Source organism: Anabrus simplex, chromosome 3, assembly GCF_040414725.1.
Source record: "Anabrus simplex isolate iqAnaSimp1 chromosome 3, ASM4041472v1, whole genome shotgun sequence".
In the NCBI taxonomy this organism is placed as follows: Eukaryota; Metazoa; Arthropoda; class Insecta; order Orthoptera; family Tettigoniidae; genus Anabrus; species Anabrus simplex.
The window spans coordinates 444359964-444382313 of record NC_090267.1 but is presented as its reverse complement, the minus strand read 5'-3'; the positions used below and the strand labels follow the sequence as shown (position 1 = coordinate 444382313).

At 41.9% G+C, this 22350-nt stretch overlaps 1 protein-coding gene across 1 annotated transcript in view; it reads right to left on the bottom strand.

Annotated features, from left to right (window-relative positions):
* Positions 1-12515, bottom strand: part of LOC136867422 (dipeptidase 1-like) — a 445798-nt gene extending 433283 nt beyond the window's left edge. The window contains exon 1 of the mRNA XM_067144625.2: positions 12406-12515. Coding sequence (XP_067000726.1) covers positions 12406-12515 — 110 coding nt within the window. The remainder of the gene's footprint in view (positions 1-12405) is intronic.
* Positions 12516-22350: the final 9835 nt, after the last annotated feature.

The window sequence follows — 22350 nt, the reverse complement described above, 5'->3', positions numbered from 1 at the left end:
TCAGATCCGCAATGCCCCACATTCCCAGAAACTAGCGTTAAACAATAGTATTACAGACCAAGGGAATGCTTCTAAAGCGCAATCGTGAATCGATGATGCTTGTAGTCTAAAAGGGTCCAATATCCAGGCCATCGGCCCCTTACAATGGTATTTAACGCTCGGAAAGTAGAACCGTGGCATTTGTCATGTTGCGGTACTAATCAAAAGTAGCGTAGACTCGCGGTATTCCACACATTATGGTACTACTCACAGGTAATGTAATGCGCACATGTAACGCAGACCTGTGGTGTTTCTCACATTGCGGAGCCATTTACAGGAAACGCAAACCTATGGTGTTCCTCACATAGGTGTACTAATCACAGGGACTCGTACTATCCCGTGGTGTTCCTCACGTAGTGGGTACTAATCACAGGCAACTCAGACCCATGGTGTCGCTCATAGATTGGTACTAATCACAGGTACTGTAAAACTCACCCTGATTCACACACCGTCGCTACTAATCACAAACCTATTGTGTACCTAACATAGTGGTACTACGCGCAGGTAAAGGCGACCCATGGATTTCTCCGCATGGTGGTACTAATTGCAAGTAGTCTCATAGTTTTAATTCGATCATCCCTTGGTCGTCCCTTTTAGTAGCCTCTTACAACAGGCAAGGGATATCATTTATGTATTCTTCGCCTGCGACCCTCACCCACAGGGAGTTCTGTGTTTGGTCTGCGAGAGCTATTCTATTTCGCTCACGTCCACCGGCAAGCCGGTTAGGACCCCCCTATCCACCACCTGGGACGCGCCATGTGGGAGTATCACCTCTCCAGCTGCTACGCCAGCGTAGTAGGTTCGTGGACTTTTAGAATTATTGTTGTGTGTTTAATTCAAAGTTTTTTAATTGTTTATGTTCTTACAGTTTTAAATTGTTTCGGGCGGAAGGTTGTTCTTGCTGCAGCCCATATTGTCTGCGAATTAGATGATCCTTCCAGACAAATAAGAAGAAAATTAAGTGATGGTTGTATATGTTTACGCGTTGCGCAATAGATATGATGTGTACGATTCCAACTGTCATTGGAACTGTCACCAATTAGCCCTTTTTTATGCTATTTGTTCGGGGCGTCGACCTAGAAATATCTTTTGCCCCTACTTGCACCGTATGTGAGGAACCTGCGTGTATTTTGTAAATGGCGGAAGTGTCAAGTGTCAAATGTGAGGAAAGGAACGTTAAGGACGACACAAACACCCAGTCCCCAGGTCGGGGATATTAATCATTTACAATTAAAAATCCCTGACCCGACCGATCGGAACCCGGGGCCGCCGGGTGACAAGCAGACGCGTTGCCCCCTACCCCAGGGCAAATCCTTACACATTGCAGGAATTGGAATTAAATTTACGAATTAAATCAGAAACATTACACTGGCAGCAGTCTCTCGCGTCAACAAGAATTTAGTCATCATCATCATCATCATCTGTTTACCCTCCAGGTTCGGTTTTTCCCTCGGACTTAGCGAGGGATCCCACCTCTACCGCCTCAAAGGCAGTGTCCTGGAGCTTCAGACTCTTGGTCGGGGGATACAACTGGGGAGTATGACCAGTACCTCGCCCAGGCGGCCTCACCTGCTATGCTAAACAGGGGCCTTGTGGAGGGATGGGAAGATTGGAAGGGATAGGCAAGGAAGAGGGAAGGAAGCGGCCGTGGCCTTAAGTTAGGTACCATCCCGGCATTCGCCTGGAGGAGAAGTGGGAAACCACGGAAAACCACTTCCAGGATGGCTGAGGTGGGAATCGAACCCACCTCTACTCAGTTGACCTCCCGAGGCTGAGTGAACCCCGTTCCAGCCCTCGTACCACTTTTCAAATTTCGTGTCAGAGCCGGGAATCGAACCCGGGCCTCCGGGGGTGGCAGCTAATCACGCTAACCACTACACCACAGAGGCGGACAAGAATTTAGTCACCGGATAAAATACCTGTATAACCCAGCATCCTTTATAAGGTAAGATTTAATACGAGATTGTATACACGCTTAAAGCAGGGCGAGCGCGCGTGACGTAAGTTGGGCTGAGACAGCTGCCCTAGCGCAGAGAACAAACACCGTGCGCTCGGTCTGAGTTTATATGAGAGACCCTGTATGTTTAATAACTGCGCTACGCTTTACAGAGTGGTCGGAAACAACGCAAGCCGGGCATATTAATGTGAGAGGGTTGATCATACTGATAAATGATTTGAAGAAAATAATTCAGTATCTCGCGCCCTTGTCATTTTATTATCTTTTGAAGTTAGCCAATCAGATCTCTTCGCGGGAAAATTCAAATGGACTTTGCGAAGCGCTTTTGACAAACTTACACATGACTCAAGACAGACTTGAGAGCCACGCTGAGAAATCGGCGTCAAACACAAATACTCCGTCGGTGTCACCGTAGCCCATTTGCTATGGCACTATCCTACCAGCTCGGATATCCGTGTTCATATCCCTACCCTGGCGAAGTTTATTCTTCCATTGGAGCTCTCCAGCTGTTCTTCAGTCACGTGCCAGATTTACCAACACCGTTTCGCAAAGCCCACTTAAATTCGCTCGTGAAGCTATCTGGTTGGCTAAATTCAGCAGCTGATACATTGACAATGGCGTCAGATATGAATTATTATTTTTCAAATTAATTATCAGTATGACCAACCTTCTAACGCTCTTATATACGGTTCACGTTGTTTCCGAATGATTAGTATCCAGTAGTGTAGCAATATTTAGAGTACCAAAATAGAAAGCAAAAATGTCTCCGTTGCTGTTAGCGTTTACTGACGCCATAGAAGTTTCAGAAGAGATAGAATGATAGGACACATCTAAAGACACCCAGGACTTGTTCACTTGGTTTTTTGAGGGAAGTGTGTGCGGTAAGAACGGTAAGGGCAGACCAAGGTATGAAAATGACAGGAAGATTAGAGCAGATGTAGGATGCAGTAGTTACGTAGAAATTAAATGGAGGGCTGCATCAAACCAGTTTATGGACTGATATAATAATAATAATAATAATAATAATAATAATAATAATAATAATAATAATAATAATAATAATAATAATAATAATAATAATAATAATAATAATGGCGTGTGGCCTCGGAAGAGGCCGGGTGCAGGTCTTTCGAGTTGACGCCGTATAGGCGACCTGCGTGTCTATGAGAATGGGGCCCTACTTGTGATGAATTCTAATGCTGAAGACGGCACACACATACAGCCCCCGAGCCATTGGAATTAACCAATGAAGGTTAAAATCCCCGACCCGGCAGGGAATCGAACCCGGGACCCTCTGGACTAAAGGCCAGCACGCTAACCATTTAGCCATGGAGCCGGACTATGGACTGATAACTCAAACACACAACAACACACGGGTACAACATTTCGTTAAAATCGGTTCAATCCTTGTCACGTAAAAATCACGGCGACGTTGCTAACAAGTGAGGTGAGCTTGCACCACTCGGAAAGTAGACAGAAGTGAATTTCTCTGTCGACGATACTTAAAATTGTTTTTAATTTCAAGTGGAGGTAAACAGTAGAATGGTAACTTTTTCGAAGTGTCCGAGTAGTTACAAATCTATACTTCGTAATAATTATTAGACAGCGAAGTAACACAGATTTTCGTGCAAGAATCCTTATCTAAATTCACCGTCAACAACCGCTTTATAACAATAACAGGGGAATAAATAAATTAAATAGAAAGAGATCTGGAAATCTTTATCAGGCTTCAGTTTCACTCACTATAACCTATTTATAAAATAATGGGGTGAAGTACACTATAAAATGGAAATACTTCCTCAAGACGAGAGATATGCAGAGAAAGCTACATTGATGTTATGAGATGTTCTAATACACCAACCTTCATGTTTAAGTGGAGAAGAATGCATGTTTAATAAGTGTATAGCTTAACTCTACTCAGGCATCAGACTTTTGGACGTCTTATTAAACATCCGTTCGTGAAAGTATGAGGAGGTAGATTATAAACCCATATTCTCAACGAACAGAGTACTTACCTGTAAAAGATATCAGAGCCCCGAAGTAGATACGCCGTCATGCAATATCCCCCTCACGTTATGATCTTCACAACCTATTATCATGCTCGTACTTTTAACTAACCGTGATCATTCTTGATGATATGCCGTAAGAACGTACCCGACATGATTTCTCCTCCTGAGCTTTACACATGTACGTACGTATTAGCCACGGTTGAACAGGGTGTACCTTCGTTTAATGCTATACAGGAAATTACAGAATGCCTTGTTTCGTTATTTACCTGATGTATATTATACTTTTCTGTGACTGCAGATCATTGCGCTGAACACTAGCTAGATATCTGAATGGCCCTGAATTGTCCTACGTAACCTATGTTCATTAATTATCCTCTCTGAAGAATAGTCAATAATTATTTCTTCATACTAATTTTTACGTTATAAGATTATAAAAACGAATAGACGTTTTATCGAGACCAAAATTCCTCTCCAACAATAATATCTACATTTTTCCTCCTGTGTTCAAATTTTACCCTTCTATTTGGTGATTCATGGGATGGTTTAGAATGAATCTGCTAAGCCCATCGTTAGGAATGTGGGTGTAATGTTACACAAGAAGCTTTAAAGTGGTCTTACTGTGTACGCAAACCGCAACGTGCTTAATTAATATTTAAGAGGTCCCAGATGCAAGAAACCAGTGAAAGTAGGCTTATTAGCACATTAAAACGGGGTGAACATCCAGCACTCCTAAAAACAGAAGTTATAATAACTCGGTATGTCCGTCAACTACTATGAAGGTTTTCTCGGAGACGCCGAGGGATCATAAATTCGGCCCTGCAGGTGTTCTTTAATGCGCTAGTATATCTACTAAACAGGAGCTGGCGTATTTGAATTTGAGCGCCTCCAATACCACCAGACTGACCTGGAATCGAATGTACCATCGTGGGAACAGAAAATCCTTTTGAACAATTACTGATCATCTTAGTCAGTCGAATATAATTATTACTGTATTTTATTTCACAACTTCATAGGTGATAATGTAGCTCGTATTTCTACATTTTACATATAAGAAATAGAACTTAATCATAATTTACATACATTTCAAATATACGTCTTCATATATCTCTTCGCTATAGAAGCTGCAGCTTTTTGTGTCACGTTGTGAGTTTAGATGGTGAGCTGTATTATCATTCGGGATAGCGAAGTCTATGAGATACACGTGTTGAATATATTTGTTTGTTAATGCTATTTCTGGTCTATTGTGCGGAGTTGTTTTATCTGTCTGTATCGTTCGATCCCAGTAGAGTTTAAAATTTTCATTTTACAGTAGACCTTGTAGAGAGTATTGTAGTAAGGCACCCTGTTCTGGATCAAAGATTGGTTAAGGGGAATTTCCTGGTGTATTATAATCATTATTATTATTATTATTATTCTGCGACGCCCGAGTGCGCGAATTTCGCTTCACCCTATATAGAAATAAATATGTGCATAGATAGATATTCTGGTTTTTTTTTTTATACTGGTAAGATTAATGCTTACCACAGAACTCGGAAACTTAATACCGTTGCCATCGGGAAAGAAGGGAATTTTACCAAGGCGGTCTGATGGCGAAAAGGAAAAAATAGTCAGAGCTATGCATGTAGAAGCAATATCGGACTCAGTCGATCATCACCCGGAGCTCACCAAAAATAAGTCCCTCGAAATTTCTGACAATTTAATTATAAGAACACACTACACACATGTCATCTTGGATTCGGTTTATTTTGGGTGGGATTATAGAGCATAACCCCTATTGATTTAAGGAAGAGGTTCGCAAGGTGTTTTGTATGGAGTCGGTGTCATGCGGAACTGAAACACGAACATTAACAAACGTACAAAGTATGCGGAACGTTATGAAATATGGTTGTGGAGAAGAAAGGGAAAGTGAAGTAGAGAGATAAAGTGAGAAATGATGAAATGCTAAATTTGACGGAGGGAAAAGCAGTCTGAAGAAGAGGAAGACGAAGAAGAATATTTGGAATGCTAACAGATGTCAAGCAAGATAGAAGCTATGAACAAGTGAAACAAGATGATTAGGACAGAAAATCATGGAGGATGTCCAGTTGATAACTGTCTCAAGACAGATATACAGAACAAAACAAATAGAGCATGGTCAGAAGCGTTAAAAGTCATAACTCATAACATTAAGACACAAGCCCGCCCCCCCTCCACGCACACATTTTCGATAAATATCGATTTAAAAATTTCTCTTTGGTTTAAATAGACTAAATGACCATGCTCTATAAACCAACCGAAAATTAGCCGAATCCAAGATAAAACATGCGTAGTGTCTCCTTGTTATAGCCCTAGTTCCTGTATGTAAACATTTGATTGAAGTTATATTCAATTATCCTGTAAATTTAAGGCAATTCATCAACATAACCACATTCGACATACATCCTTTATAAAATCAACAGAAGTCCTCTACCTAGAATTCTTATTACAGTCGGCGGATTGAGGATGCTGTTAGGTTAGAGAACTTGAAACACAGATATAATGAAAACAGTGAAATGTTCAGAACAGAACTTTTAATATATCAGATTCATAAAGCTTTAACGTTTCAACCACAAACCATACACAAACAGAAGAGAATATTTATCCCTTGTTCTCCCTACTTTGTGAGTGTAGTGTTGAAGCAATTTGTGGCTGACCACACCGAGATTTACAAAGTACAGTGTGCCCCCTTGACTATGCCTTCAGCTTTACTCGGAAAATACACAAATAACAGAACACTCAGGGTATCAACAAAGTTTGTAGGTTTATTTAACTCTTAATAGCGTGAATTTAGAAGATCTTCGATTAATTTTTAACAACACCAAGCAAATAAGAGACGATTTATGTTTCAAGAAGGTATTAAGTTAATTTTCCAAGTTGGGCCATGCTATTGTTTTAGGCACCTTATATTCTGGTTGATGAAAGTGTTAATACTTATCAAGGCGACTGTTGCATCTCATATCAATCCGAGGTAATCAGACTGCGAGATGATGTCTGGTTTTAATGTTGAAAAAATGTCTTAACACACGAAGCAGGGAACTCCGTACTATAAAAACCGGACGAGTTGGCCGTATGGTTAGGGGCGCACAGCTGTGAGCTTGCATCCGGGAGATAGTGGGTTCAAACCCCACTGTCGGTAGCCCTGAAGATGGCTTTTCGTGATTTCCCATTTTCACACCAGGCAAATGCTGGGGCTGTACCTCAATTAAGCCCACGGCCGCTTCCTTCCCATTGCTAGCCCTTTCCTGTCCCATCGTCGCCACAAGACCTATCTGTGTCAGTGCGACGTAAAGAAAGTAGCATACTATGAAAAACATACAATTAGGCCTAAGCAATTTCCTCAACTGTGCCGAATGTTGAAGGGCTAAAGGGCCGGTAATTTTTCAAATTGTGAGCCCTTTTTAGCTCTATCAAACTAAAAACTCAAATTTCGAAAATCTCTTCCGGCCTAAATGCAGATCCGCAAAAGCATGGAAAATCACTTGTTTCTTTACTCGTCTTCTTTTTTGTTCAAATCCTAGCCAAATTAACTTATTTACATAGTTCCTTCTGTAATGTGTTCCTGGGTTCAATACCGTCAGAAATTTTCTGTTTTTTAAATGTCCACACCGGATGTAGTTATAAGGGCTTAAGTGAAACTCTGCATCGACTCACATTAGCGCTCGTAGTGGTAGAAAATGAAAACTGCTAATTTAATCGATCGGATACCGGTGATTAATTAAAGAATTGTAATTTTTAGGAATAAATAAAGCATATATTTTCGTACTTGATTATATTTTCTTTCTTTCTTTCTTTCTTTCTTTCTTTCTTTCTTTCTTTCTTTCTTAATCTGCTTACCCTCCAGGGTTGGCTTTTCCCTCGGACTCAGCGAGGGATCCCACCTCTACCGCCTCAAGGACAGTGTCCTGGAGCTTCAGACTCTGGGTCGGGGGATACAACTGGGGAGGATGACCAGTAGCTCGCCCATGCGGCCTCACCTGCTTCGGGTCCTTGCGGGGGGATGGAGAGATCGGAAGGGATAGACAAGGAAGAGCGAAGGAAGCGGCCGTGGCCTTAAGTTAGGTACCATCCCAGCATTTTCCTGGAGGAGAAGTGGGGAAACCACGGAAAATCACTTCCAGGATGGCTGAGGTGGGAATCGAACCCACATCTACTCAGTTGATTTCTCAAGACTGAGTGGACCCCGTTCCAGCCCTCGTACCACTTTTCAAATTTCGCGGCAGAGCCGGGAATCGAACCCGGACCCCTGGGGGTGGCAACTAATCACACTAACCACTACACCACAGAGGCGGACTGATTATATTTTATTTACCTAAAATTCGTAGCTCATATCCATAGGATGTTTTCAACATTGAGCTGCTTACCTGAAGGTCTAGAAGTGAGGATTTTTAACAAGTTAGAGTGGATTTCTGCTTTAATATAAAGATTCAAGGAGATATTATGTTAATTTTCCAAGTAGGGCAATGCTGTTGTTTTAGGCACCTTATATACTTGTTGCTGAAAGTTTTAATACTTATCTAGATAATAATAATAATAATAATGTTCTTTGCTTTTACGTCCCACTAACTACTGTTACGGTCTTCGGAGACGCCGAGGTGCCGAAATTTAGTCCCACAGGAGTTCTTTTACGTGTCAGTAAATCTACCGACACGAGGCTGTCGTATTTGAGCACCTTCAAATACCACCGGACTGAGCCAGGATCGAGCCTGCCAAGTTGGGGTCAGAAGGCCAGCGCCTTAACCGTCTGAGCCACTCAGCCCGGCATACTTATCTGGGCTACTGTTGTATCTATTCTCAATCCGAGATAATCAGACTGCGAGACGTTGTCTTGTTTTGCTTCACGCGTGCGCTATACGAGCGTAATGCACAGCGGCTGCACAATGGAAATGTTCGGAGAATCAATGCATGTGGCAGAATTTCACCCAGATCTACAAGGATGGGTAGAGTCTCCGTGGCTCTGGAGGCAGCGCGCCGGTCTCGCATCGTTGGTTTCCGTGGTTCAAATTCCGGTCATTCCATGTGAGATTTGCACTGGACAAAGCGGAGACGGAACAGCTTTTTTCCCCGGGTACTCCGTTTTTCCCTGTAACCTTTCATTCCAGCAAACCTCTCCAATATCATTCCATTGGAGTGCAATAGGCTTCGGTTGCCGGCACAATTCTTATCCTCGCCGCTACATGGGGCTTCATTCATTCCATTCCCGACCCGGTCGAATGAATGGAAACAGGCTGAGGATATTCATTTCAAGATTGTAAACGAAGTAATTTATGCATGTTATTGTACTTTATTACAAAAATTGGTACAATTTAATTACTCCTAGCAATACTATCAGCTGTTACTTACAGCGTGCAGCACTTCAAAAGAATTATAATTCTCTCCGATTTTAAAAGCGTGCTTCAGAAACTTGAAAAACTCCGCTGCAACAATGGTACGAATAAATATATAACAGAGATACTAAAAATTCATTTTCGAAGCCGCACAGAGGGAATTAGGAATCCATTTATTATGGATCAAATGTCAGGTTGGAATTTCAAACAATAAAATGGTAGGTGAGTTAGCAAAGCAAGGTATATTGCAAGGCCTGTTTCAAGTAATAAGAGGCTGCCTATTCGAGGCAGTAAAGGCGTGCTCAGTTCACCCACAAGGACGAGGGTTCGAATCCCTGTCGATAACTTTAAAAATTTCAGAAACGAGATTTCCACTTGCGGAGGTGCATATGATCCTGAGGTACACCCAGCCTACGCCATGAATGATTACCAAGTTAATTCCTGGAGGCAAAGGCGGCTGTGCGTAGGGCTAATCGTCTACGCCATCAAGTGCCGAGGTTAGGGATAGTGGGCGTATTTATCTTCCAACCCTCCAAGGGTTTTCATGGTCTGTACGGAGATTACGTTTTTTTCTTCAAGAAATAAAATTGCCGTATACAGACTTCCACCGAAGAATGGCAAACGAAGCATACGAGGAGTGGAAAAACGAGTGGACTATCTCCCAACTTCCGAAAGGTAAACACTACACAAGCATTCCACCTATCATCCCACAAAAACAATAGTATTGGTCTTTATCTGTTAACCGAAGACCCATAACTTCCCTCGTTAGGATAAGGCTCGGACAAGCATGCTATCCAAAGCATTTAAAGAGAATTAATGTTATTGAATCGCCCACCTGTCCATTGGATCCCGGCGAGGTTGCAGATCTGACTCACCTTTTAAGAAATACTCCCGAAAAAAAGAAAATTGCACCGCTACCCTCTCCAATTCCCTGCGGTTTAAGTTCCAATACCAAAATAACCGTCATATATAGTTCAGTTTTAAATCGAGGCCAACCTCAGCTTGTCAAGCGTTCAGCGTGTTAGTTCCTTCAAAACAATCCTCAATCATCACCATCTGCCTTCGCCGTGACCTACTGTCCAGTAGAGAAAATCACCATGATGTGCCCCATGGTGCGAAGTGTTAGAATTCCAAATTCTCCTTAATGTTTGGACAGAGTTGGCAGAATGGTACTTCGGGCCGAATGACAATTTGAAAGAGAAAAGATGTGGGAACTGTATACCAGTGAGTGGGTTTCATGACCCTCCGAGTTTCCAAGCTGCTCGATCTGCTCATTGTGATCAGACAGCTCGATAGTCTCATATGTTCAATGAAGTTGAGCACCTTTTCGACTTTGGGTCTTCCAAACACTCATCGAACAGAGTGTTCGAGCAGGAAGCTTCGAACGAGCCTAGACAAAGCAGGATGTTCTTATGCTAGTGATTTCAAGCTGCGTTACTGTGTGTTTTCCACACAGCTGGGCGACGTGCGACGTACCGTGTTTGCACGGCGATATTATATTAGTGTGCTGTATATTGTAAAGTAGCAAAACATCACCATTTTTCTGCATATGGAAGTAATTCCATTAAATAATAACTCCGTTGTTGCGTTATGTGCTGCGTTGGTCGTCGTCGTCGTGAAAGAAAATATTGGATTCATCCTTAACAAGTGACAGTTCATCAAATGGACAATTCGTACTCCTATACAATAAACTAAAAGACAACCACGATTATTTTTTAGTATTACAGAAAATCCGTAACGTCATTTTTAAATGCATTTTGTGTTTGTTGAAAAATATTATAATGAAAAGAAACACAACGTCTCACCAAACACAGCGCTCTTGACCGATAATCACGATCTCTCTTCAGATCTCTGTACTTGAACTCTTGGTCCTTTGTATCGTAAAGGTAGGAATACGTTTGTACCTACCGGGCGAGTTGGCCGTGCGCGTAGAGGCGCGCGGCTGTGAGCTTGCATCCGGGAGATAGTAGGTTCGAATCCCACTATCAGCAGCCCTGAAAATGGTTTTCCGTGGTTTCCCAATTTCACACCAGGCAAATGCTGAGGCTGTACTTAATGAAGGCAACGGCCGCTTCCTTCCAACTCCTAGGCCTTTCCTATCCCATCGTCGCCATAAGACAGTATCAGTGTCGGTGCGACGTAAAGCCCCTAGCAAAAAAAACATATTGTACTGCAAGGTTATTAATTCACTGTCTCATTCCATTTAGCAAAGTGAAGGTACAAAACTAGCGCAGATGGGCCACGCGCAATATATCGCAGCGCCTTCTTCCCGCAAGTATGGCCAGGCACTGGCCAGGAAACACACACAAACAAAATGGACCTCGGCCCATTCTCGAACTGACGTCCTTGAAGATGCATCTTGTCTCGTGTCCCGCGGCGGGAAATCACGCTGTCTGTGGCCGGTCGCGTAAAAAATTAGTGTTGTGCATTTTTGACGCGAGTTTTTACGCAATAACACAGCGTGAAATCACGCAAGTGTGGCCCTAGACTTATATTAGAATTTGAGCGAGTCTACAGGTCGGTTTGCTCAGCTCTAGGATCTACGCTAGGCCGGACGAGAAACGTCACAGCAGTTGTTCGAAGTGACTACCGTCGGCACGCATGCAAGCTTCACAGCGCCGTCTGATGGAGCTCAGAACACTGTTCGTAAACAATGCCTGATGTTACCTGCAACATTCTGTATACGACTGAGGTGGTCTTCACGGAAACGGTACATACGCGCTACGGTGGCTAATATCAACCTGCGTGGCGGTAACGTTTGCAGTAGTAAACGTTGAATATACATGTTTCGCTTGCTGGAGGCAACGTAATGCGATGCGCATTCTCTTCCAACTTCGATAAATTGTACTTACCAAACAACAGTAGTGTATTGGCCTATATTTCTTGGCTTACTATTCTCCTTATCATCCGCTCGGCCAACTCCCTGCGTTTTGTCATAGTGGGGACACTCACCCTACATAATAAGAAATTCTTTTCAACAATCAAATCTCGTCCTTGTTTACGAGTCATTCCTTCTCTTAAAGAATGTATCATTCCTTAGCATCCAAGCAGTACTTACCCGTCGACCAAAGGAGCCTCGTGAAGTATTCTCCGTACAGTATCTAGCCGAGCTTCGAGGTTTAGCGCAAGTCCTAGCCGCAGTAGCAGCAGAAACAGCGCCAAGCGCATGGTCGACTCTGAAATAAGAATAAAATTGTTATTATTTAATTATAAGTGGTAATTATCATTAATAATGAAATATAGGTTTATCAAAATCTTTAAAACTCTTAGACTTTTTCAATCCTGAAATTACCAGCGTTTCGCGCCAGTGTAGCAGTAGTCTCATCAGTTGGATTGCTACACCTTTCTAAGGCACCGTCCGATAGTGCACCGCTGAGACACCACCGCAGGCCTCCTTTGCCTATGAGCTTTAATAATTTTTTGGCAGTTCCAATCGATGAAATTAATTTATGGTTTTCCTTTGTGAACTTAGATATTTACATAAACGCCAAAGGCAGGCTTTAATATGTAACGTGATCCTGCCGTAACTTCGGTATCTACGATTCTATGAGTTTCTGGAATAATATTCGTGTCTACGTCTCTACATTCTCCGGCAAATATCATCGTATCTACGCTTTTACTGGATTATACCTACTTTCTAACTTCAATGTTTCAATCTGCTTTTCTCATTTATGCTTCTACGTATTAATGGTTTAATCGTATATTGTGCTCACCCATCTTTCTGCTCCTGTGACTCATTGCATACTGACTGTCGTCCTGTGTCTACCTACCACTACCAACGTCATCTACTACGTCACCTCAAGCTTCTCGAAATTACTAGTCTTCGTTTCCTTGCGTATATATAATGGACAGCCTCGCTCGTCCAACCAGTCTGTCATCGACATGTGAACAGAGAGAGAGAGAGAGGGTGTGTGTGTGTGTGTGTGTGTGTGTGTGTGTGTGTGTGTGTGTGTGTGTGTGTGTGTGTGTGTGTGTGTGTGTGTGTGTGTGTGTGTGTGTGTGTGTGTGTGTGTGTGTGTGTGTGTGTGTGTGTGTGTGTGTGTGTGTGTGTGTGTGTGTGTGTGTGTGTGAAGGGGCCACTGACTTCGTGCGGCTTGCCGTGCGATGCGGACTTTTATTTCTATTCCGTCCAACTGGAAACTCAACATCGTCTGTTCCGGGTGAGCTAAAAATTACATATGCTAATTATTGCAACTGTAAGCTAAGCCCTTCAGGCATGCTGGCTGTTAATTCACTCTAGTTTCTGAAAGGCCTTAATCTGTGCCTGAACTCTTACTATCTTCTCCGGACTTAATTTTACGTTATGAAAATTTTTAATGTGGACCAAGCATGATCAAAGTCAATTTAATTTACTCAAGCACTTAAAAGAGGACAGTAACGGGTAGATGAAACTCTCTCAAGTTTGCGCAGTCGAATTCCCACTTTATTATCCTCTCTTATCCTTGCTATGATTGTCTTCCTTCCGCCCGGAGGTTTTTTATTTAGATTGTGGCCAACTATTATTAATGTGATGGTATAATGTCGTTCTTTGAAAAGTTTACATCTGTTTTCTTGAAAGAAAGGTTAATAGAAACACATGATAATTTATGAAATATTTTGAATATTGAAAGTAATCCTGGATAAGAGTTCTTTTTACTCCCCTCTTACTAGTCAATTGTCCAACCTTGTTTTCTCTTTTTAATGAAAGTAGGAATTTTATTAATAGTCTCCATCCAGTTTTTCTCTCAGATCTTATTAGATTCTATGTTAATATCTGTACTGTGCAAGGTCATTTGTTTAATACAGTTGTTTCTTTGAGCTATCGAATGGTGGTCCTTCTCTTTTGTTGGGTACCTACGACGGAAAAACCTCTCTCTCTATACCCCAGAGCTGCTTCCTGTCACTCTGCTCGTTTTTTCTGTATTGCACACGTATAATGTTAATGCGATCAAGCTTGTTACTGAAATTGGTGCCGCATGATTGCCATTGCTTTGAAATCGTCCTGTTTTCCTAACAGTGCTGATAAAAATAAATTAACTTATGTTGTGGAAACCTCGCCACAAATACATATTGACGAATAAACTCCCCCCAGTGCTCCGTCACTGTATTGTCCCACATAGGACGACGATAACACGGAACCTCATTATGTTTAACCATGACTTGACAATGAGTACAATTTCATCACATTACTGACGTGATCATTAATCGCCAAATTAGGGATGGGCTTAGCAGTTATTCTTTTAACGATTATAACTCTAACGGTCATCCAAATGTACTCGTTAACAATAACAATTAAAAATAACTGCTAGTACACTGGGGGTCCGTTATTGAAGGCATCCGATATTCGATGCATGTACTGAGGAAATATGACGCCAACTCTGAGGTGTAGGAGTAGCGTGCCTACCTCCTACCCGGAAGTCCAGGTTCGATTCTGAGCAAGGTCAAGGATTTTTACGTGGATTTGAGGCCTGGTTTGAGGTCCAGGGGATATCAAGCATGTTACTGGTTTTACGTCCCAGCACAATTTCCAGAAATAGTGAGGTGCCGGAATTTTGTCCTACAGGAGTTCCGTAATGTGCCAGTAGTCTATGGTCATTAGGCTGGCGTTTTGAGCACATTCAAATACCGTCGGGCTGAGCCGTGATCGAACGCACACGAGCCTGTGCTCAGAAGGCCTGAGCTACTCTGCCTGTCCCACGTGATATCATTTAAGAAGCTATCCGAAGGTAGGTAACGACTTCGGGCATGGAAGCCAAGAATAAGAGCCGAGAGGATTTGGTGGGCTGACCGCGGTCATTTTATAAACTATAGGCCTTCGGGATGAGTAGTGGTGGAAATATAGAACCAGGAAGCTCGACGTAAGTAGCCTAAGTTAAGCTTCATAATTCCCTGTAATGCAAAATTCACTTTAACGGCAGATAGGTCAAACATGAAAAACAATTAAGGCCGATCACTTTACAAAAATAACAAAAAATGAACACATATAACTCTAAACATTACAAGAACAAATGCTTAAAAAGCTATAGCCATGGCAATTGCTTAACAGGAATATAAAGTATTAATATTAACGAGAAATGCAGACACATCTATATGCTTAAAGGATAATGTAAATTGCTGGTGTTAAAGAATTTATATGAGCACTTCAACCCCCACATACCGCAATTCTTGAATTTCCTGTCTAATATTAGAAAAGGCTGGATATCAAATGCGCAAAAAAGTGAAAGAAATCCACAAATATTCATTTGTAATACCGCAAAAATAAAAATAAATATATTTTCATTACCGCGAAATATTTCTATCTCCAAGCACAGTCGGGGATGATTTCGTAGATTTGCATAATATTGTCCCCAATCACAATCAGTTAATATTTTTCCTATACTATGTACTTGAAAACTATTTACCTGAAGATGCTAAATATCCCCCTAATTTATGGGCCAGTATACAAACGGATGAAATCAAGATACAAATGGCGTGGAGTCGTTTCATAGACATTTGAATTGCCTCTAGTCTTTTCTTTTCCTGCTCTTCTAATGACCAGCTTTCGCAACCATACAGAAGCACGCTTCATACAAAGGTATTTTCAAAGGCCTTCCGAGTTTAAATAACATATATTTGTTCGCCAGCAGGTGCTATTCATCGTGGAAGGCTCTCTTCGCCACTGCTATTTTTTGTTACTTCTTTTAAGCTCCGATTATCACTCTTGATTAGGATTCCCAGTTAGCAAAACTGTTTCACTTGTTTTTTATTTTATTAGGGACAATTTTGATGTGTGTCACAGGAGTTTTCTTGGATTTATGTATTGCCATGGTTTTTTATTTCCTTGGATTAAATTTTAGGTTACGTGTGTTTTCCCTTTCATGACTTCGATGAACATATTGAAGAGAAAAGGAGAAAGTAGACGTCCTTACCTAACTCCTCTCCCTATTTTTGCATTTTTCTTTGTCGCTCTGATTTCAAAATAAGTGTTCTGCATTCTGTATAAATTTAGTATGAGGCGCCTATTTTCCAAATCAATTGCTGTTTTCTTCATGGTAAGGAAGAGATGTTTCCAGTCGACCCGATCAAAAACTTTCTCTAAGTAATGAAGGTCACGTATTCCTTCCTATTCTTCTCAAGTCTTCTTTCCAGAATTAAACGTAATTCCAGAATTATTGTTTCCCTAATACCCCTCCCTTATCGAAATCCAAACTGGTAATTATCGATTTAGTGTTCTAACTTTCCTCAAATTCTATCATTGATGATGTTGAGCAGTATTTTTGAAGTATAAAACAGAAGAGTGATAGTTCGATAACATGAACAGTGCGTGGCATTCCTCTTTTTCGGTATTGCAACAGTTCTGCTTAGACTGAAGTCAAGAGGGACTACTGTATGCCACTCTCATGGCAATCTCATAACAGCTGAAAAAGGCTACGTTTCATATCGTTACCCGAGTGTACCAGAAGTTCTGCCGGAATGTTATCTAGACTAAGTGCTTTTCTTTGCCGGAAACTGTGTAGTGCTGCAATTAAATTCTAATGAGATTGACGGACCCTTTCTACAGTCGTCTATATCGTGTTCTTTTTCACTTTAACTGGGTGTATTACATCATTCCTTTTGTGTAGGTCATCACTGTATTATTTCCAACGATCACAAATTTCTTCGGTATTAAACAGGAAGTTACCGAGCTCGATAGCTGCAGTCGCTTAAGTGCGGCCAGTATCCAGTATTCGGAAGACAGTAGGTTCGAACCCCACTGTCGGCAGCCCTGAAGATGGTTTTTCGTGGTTTCCCATTTTCACACCAGGCAAATGCTGGGGCTGTACCTTAACTAAGGCCACGGCCGCTTCCTTCCCACCCCTAGCCCTTTCCTGTTCCAACGTCGCCATAAGACCTATCTGTGTCGGTGCGACGTAAAGCAACTAGCAAAGAAAAAAAAGTTTCCCATTTTATATGTGTCTATGAAGCTTATTGTTCTTGGTTTGTGCTGTAGGGTTCTGATATTGAAGTATTCCTTTTCCAGTTGTCCTCAACTTAGGTCCTTTTCTATAATCTGACTTGTCTCCTTCATCCAGCTCTCCTTTGCTTCGCGACACTTTGTTGTGATCTCATTTTTAATTTCTTTGTACCTTTCTTTCTTCCCTATTCCCCTCTCCTTTGGCGTGTATATGGACATTTGTATTAAGGCAAAGATCAATACCTAGTCCCCGAGCTTAGAAGAATTAACCGAACGCGGTTAAAACCTGCCGCTCTGAGGCGGGAATTGAACCTGGGACCCTTTGAAAAGAAGACCAGAACGCTGAACATCATCCAAGCAGCCGGTCTGTCCTCGAGTCAAGTAACTGTGACCAAATTATTCAGGGTCTCTTAATATCGACATAACACCGGTGTGGTTAGGGAGGAGCACACTCATGACAGCTTCATGAAGCACGATTCATTTAACGTCACTTTTAGGGTAATTCAGTACCCCGATACCTGTGTGCCCATTCCAGCGGTTCCCGAACAGAAAATACCGGGGTAGCCGTTACAATGGGTACGGATCCGAAGACCCGGGTGCCATTTGCGCATAATATCAGTGATTGCGTAAATTCTCGGCGATACATTTTAATGCCTTCCTCCCTGCGAGATTGCTTCTCTGCTCCACCACTTTTCTCTCGTTACACGTAGTTCCCTGTGCTCAGAAAACGTTGATTTTCGCTTTTTTCTTAAGTAGAAACCTAACTTTTCTGAAAGCATAAATTGAGAGTAATAATATTTATTTTTCTTTTTTAAAACAAATATATATTTATATACAGCAAAAACTCTGATATCCGGACTAATGTGGCACCGGGTGGTCCGGGTAACATTAAATCAAGATATCATTAAAACATATTCTAATTCATATAAAGAATCTATAAAGCCTTATTGCATAAATAATAAGGCCTATAATAACATTAGACAGTATGTATTAAATTTATTTTATTTTTAATATTGACTTTAGTCACACCGACACAGATAGGTCTTACGGCAACAATGGGATAGGTAGGGCTAGGAACAGGAAGGAAAAGGCCGTGGCCTTAATTATGGTACAGTCCCAGCATTTTCCTGCTGTAAAATGGGAAACCACTGAAAACCATCTTCAGGGCTGCCAACAGTGGGGCTCGAATCCACTATCTTCCGGATGCAAGCTCACTGCTGCGCGACCCTAACCGCACGGCCAACTCGCCCGGTTATTAAATCAAACATAGAACTGTATAAAACATAATTAGACCGAACGAGCAGGCCGAGCGTTTAGGGGCGCGCAATTGTGAACTTGCATTCGGAAGATAGTGGGTTCAAACCCCTCTGTCGGCAGCCCTGAAAGTGGTTTTCCGTGGTTTCATCATTTACACACCAGGCAAATACTGGGTCTGTACCTTAATTATGGCCACGGCCGATTTCTTCCAACTCCCAGCCCTTTCCACTCTAATTGTCGTCAAAAGACATATTTGGGCCGGTGCGACGTGAAGCAAATTGTAAAAAGAAATGCATAAGTAGAATATGAAAAGCAAACATAAATATAACAACAAATAAGAATTTAAGTTCATATTTCGTTTACTCTGTTTTCTTTTATAAGAAGGTTTTTATCGTAGCCTGTTGAACTCGCTGCAGTCGTTTCCGTTTTCCTTTTTCCGTCCATGCTTCGACTCTAATACTAATTAAAATGACACAAACTGTGTACCTTAACTTTAGCCAGAAAATCACTACTACAATAAAAATAAATATTGTACTGTAACGCTCATGACCGACAAACACAGACTAAGAAAATATGTACATGATATTGCTGAGTGCGTCGGTCAATAACCTCTTCATCCCTCGCAATCCCAATGCGCACTTCCTCCTTGCATTTCTCCTTATGCTAAAGTCCAACTCAGTAATGTAGTTCACTACATCGCAGCATTAAAATATGAATTTGTCGTGTGCATTTAAATTAATATTCGGAAACCAGACCGGATATCGGAAGGCTCGGATATCAGAGGACCGCATATGGGAAACTGTACTGTATATCCAAAAGACAAAGACTAAGACACCTGCCTACAGGCCATGAAGGCCCTTGGAGGAGTGGAAGGTAAAGACTTCCAGCATTGTTAACCGCGGCACGTGATGGAATAGAGTGGTTAGCTCTACGCCCGGCCACCTTTGCCCCCAGGAATTAACCTGATACTCATTTTTGGGGTAGGCTGAGTGAACCTCAGGGCCATATGCACCTCCGGAAGTGGAAATCTCGTCTCTAAAATTTTACGACTTTCTGACGGGGATTCGAACCCACGTCCTTCGAGGCGAACCGAGCACGCCTTTGCCGCCTCGGCCAGGCAGCCCCTACCCCTTTCAGACCTGAAAGAAAACTGGAGGCGTGAATTTTTGTTTGTATGTCAAAAACTGACTAAAATGCTCTTCAATACACATATTGATAGTTTATTTTGCAAAATAAAAACTAACAGTCCGCCTCTGTGGTGTAGTGGTTAGTGTGATTAGCTGCCAGCCCCGGAGGTCCGGGTTCGATTCCCGGCTCTGCCACGAAATTTGAAACGTGGTACGAGGGCTGGAACGGGGTCCACTCAGCCTCGGGAGGTCAACTGAGTAGAGGCAGGTTCGATTCCCACCTCAGCCATCCTCGAAGTGGTTTTCCGTGGTTTCCCACTTCACCTCCAGGCAAATGCCGGGATGGTACCAATCTTAAGGCCACGGCCGCTTCCTTCCCTCATCCTTGCCTATCCCTTCCAATCTTCCCATCCCCCTACTAGGCCCCTGTTCACTATAGCAGGTGAGGCCGCCTGGGCGAGGTACTGGTCATACTCCCCAGTTGTATCCCCCGACCAAGAGTCTGAAGCTCCAGGACACTGCCCTTGAGGCGGTAGAGGTGGGATCCCTCGCTCAGTCCGAGGGAAAAGCCGAACCTGGAGGGTAGACAGATGATGATGATGATGAAAAACTAACATCCGAAAAAAAGGACCCACACAATTGTGCGTATCAAAATTCAAAACCTCGTTGTATCACATACGATGATGTATCTTCAAAATTTACGTTCACTAAACAATGTACACACTTCATTGAATATATTCCGGTATTCAGTAAAGCTTCTAGATTAATATAAACGCAATAAATAAATACTTACTTTTGGCACTACTGCTTCTCGCCATCTCGCCGATCAACTGTGCTTTTTAAACTCTTCTTCCTTCGCCCTGGCGGTCAAGCGCATACTAAAAATAATTGAAATAGACGCCACGTGTCCCGCACAATCACTGCAGTCCGGTCTAGCGCCGAAAAAGAATCAAATACGGTCAGGGATAAACAAAATACGAACCCGCACAATTGTGCGTACTCGGTCTGAAAGGGCTACTGTATATCCAGTATATGTACACAAAGAAAGAAAGAAAGAACGAAAGAAAGAAAGAAAGAAAGAAAGAAAGAAAGAAAGAAAGAAAGAACTTTATTGTTTTGAGCCTGCTTATAAATAATCAATTCATATTTTCAACAGACTCATCCACTTGTTAGAATATATCAGTTTTGATCCATTATGCTATACTTTTATCAATTTATTTAAAGTAGGAATTGACTGGTAAGGAGGAGGCTTATCTGGAAAATCGACAAAAAACAGCGTAAAAATATAGTGGTGAATGGGTGTACAAGAATGCCAAGAATTATTATTTTTTTTTTTTTTGCTAGGGGCTTTACGTCGTACCGACACAGATAAGACTTATGGCGACGATGGGATAGGAAAGGCCTAGGAGTTGGAAGGAAGCGGCCGTGGCCTTAATTAAGGTACAGCCTCAGCATTTGCCTGGTGTGAAAATGGGAAACCACGGAAAACCATTTTCAGGGCTGCCGATAATGGGATTCGAACCTACTATCTCCCGGATGCAAGCTCACAGCCGCACGCCTCTACACATACGGCCAACTCGCCCGGTAATTAAAAAAAAAATAGTGAGGAAGGGTTGTCCACTCACACCATACCTTTTCAGCTTGTTTAGTGAAGAAGCAACATGTGTTTTAAAGGTAAAGTCTAACGGGATGAAGAGAAGTGGGAAAAGAATCCACAGTACTAGATTTGCTGATGACATTTCCATAGTAGCTGACTCTCAGAAGGAATTAAATAGAATATTGCATGCTCTGTATCATACATTGAAACATTATTAACTTAATACCAATACTAAGAAAACCACAACTTTAGTTACGAGCAAAGATGTCACAAGAGCTAATACAAATATAAGAATAGAAAATTCCAAAGTAGAACTAGTGCAATATTTTCTTTACTTAGCAAGCATTATAACTGAAGAAAACAGATGCACCAAATATATTGAAACAAGAATAGCTTTTGCTAAACAGTCCTTTCAAAATAAAATAAATATTTTAACAAATACCCATATAAGTTTTGAAACGAGACAGGCTTTTGAAAAATCCTTTGTCTGGAGTGTACTACTTTATGGTTGTGAGAGGTGGACTATGGGAAAAAAGGAAAGAGATTCATTGGAAGCAACTGAAATGGCAATTTGGAGGAAAATGAAAAGGACATGCTGGATTCAAAATAAGACGAATCGAGATGTTCTAAAGAAAGACCTTTTTTTGCAGGTTGCTTAACATCGCACCAACACAGGTAGGTCTTATGGCGACGATGGAACAGGAAAGGCCTAGGAATGGGGAGGGAGCGGCCGTGGCCTTAATTGAGGTACAGCCCCAGCATTTGCCTTTTGTGAAAATGGGAAACCACGGAAAACCATCTTCAGAGCTGCCGACAGTGGGGTTCGAACCCACTTCTTCCGGATGCGAGCTCACAGCTGCGTGCTCCTAACCGCACGGCCAACTCCTAAAGAAAGACAATGAGCAACGAAAACTGATAAAAGATATGGAAAGGAGGAAGTTAAAACTTGTAGCTCGTACATATCCTAAGACATAATGACATCCTAGTAAACGTATTTGAAGGAAAAATACTAGGAAAGAAAGGAAGAGGAAAGCTAAGGAAGACATACATCGAGGATATGAGAAACTTTATTGGATCCAAAGACTACAAAGAAGTGAAAAGTACAGCGCG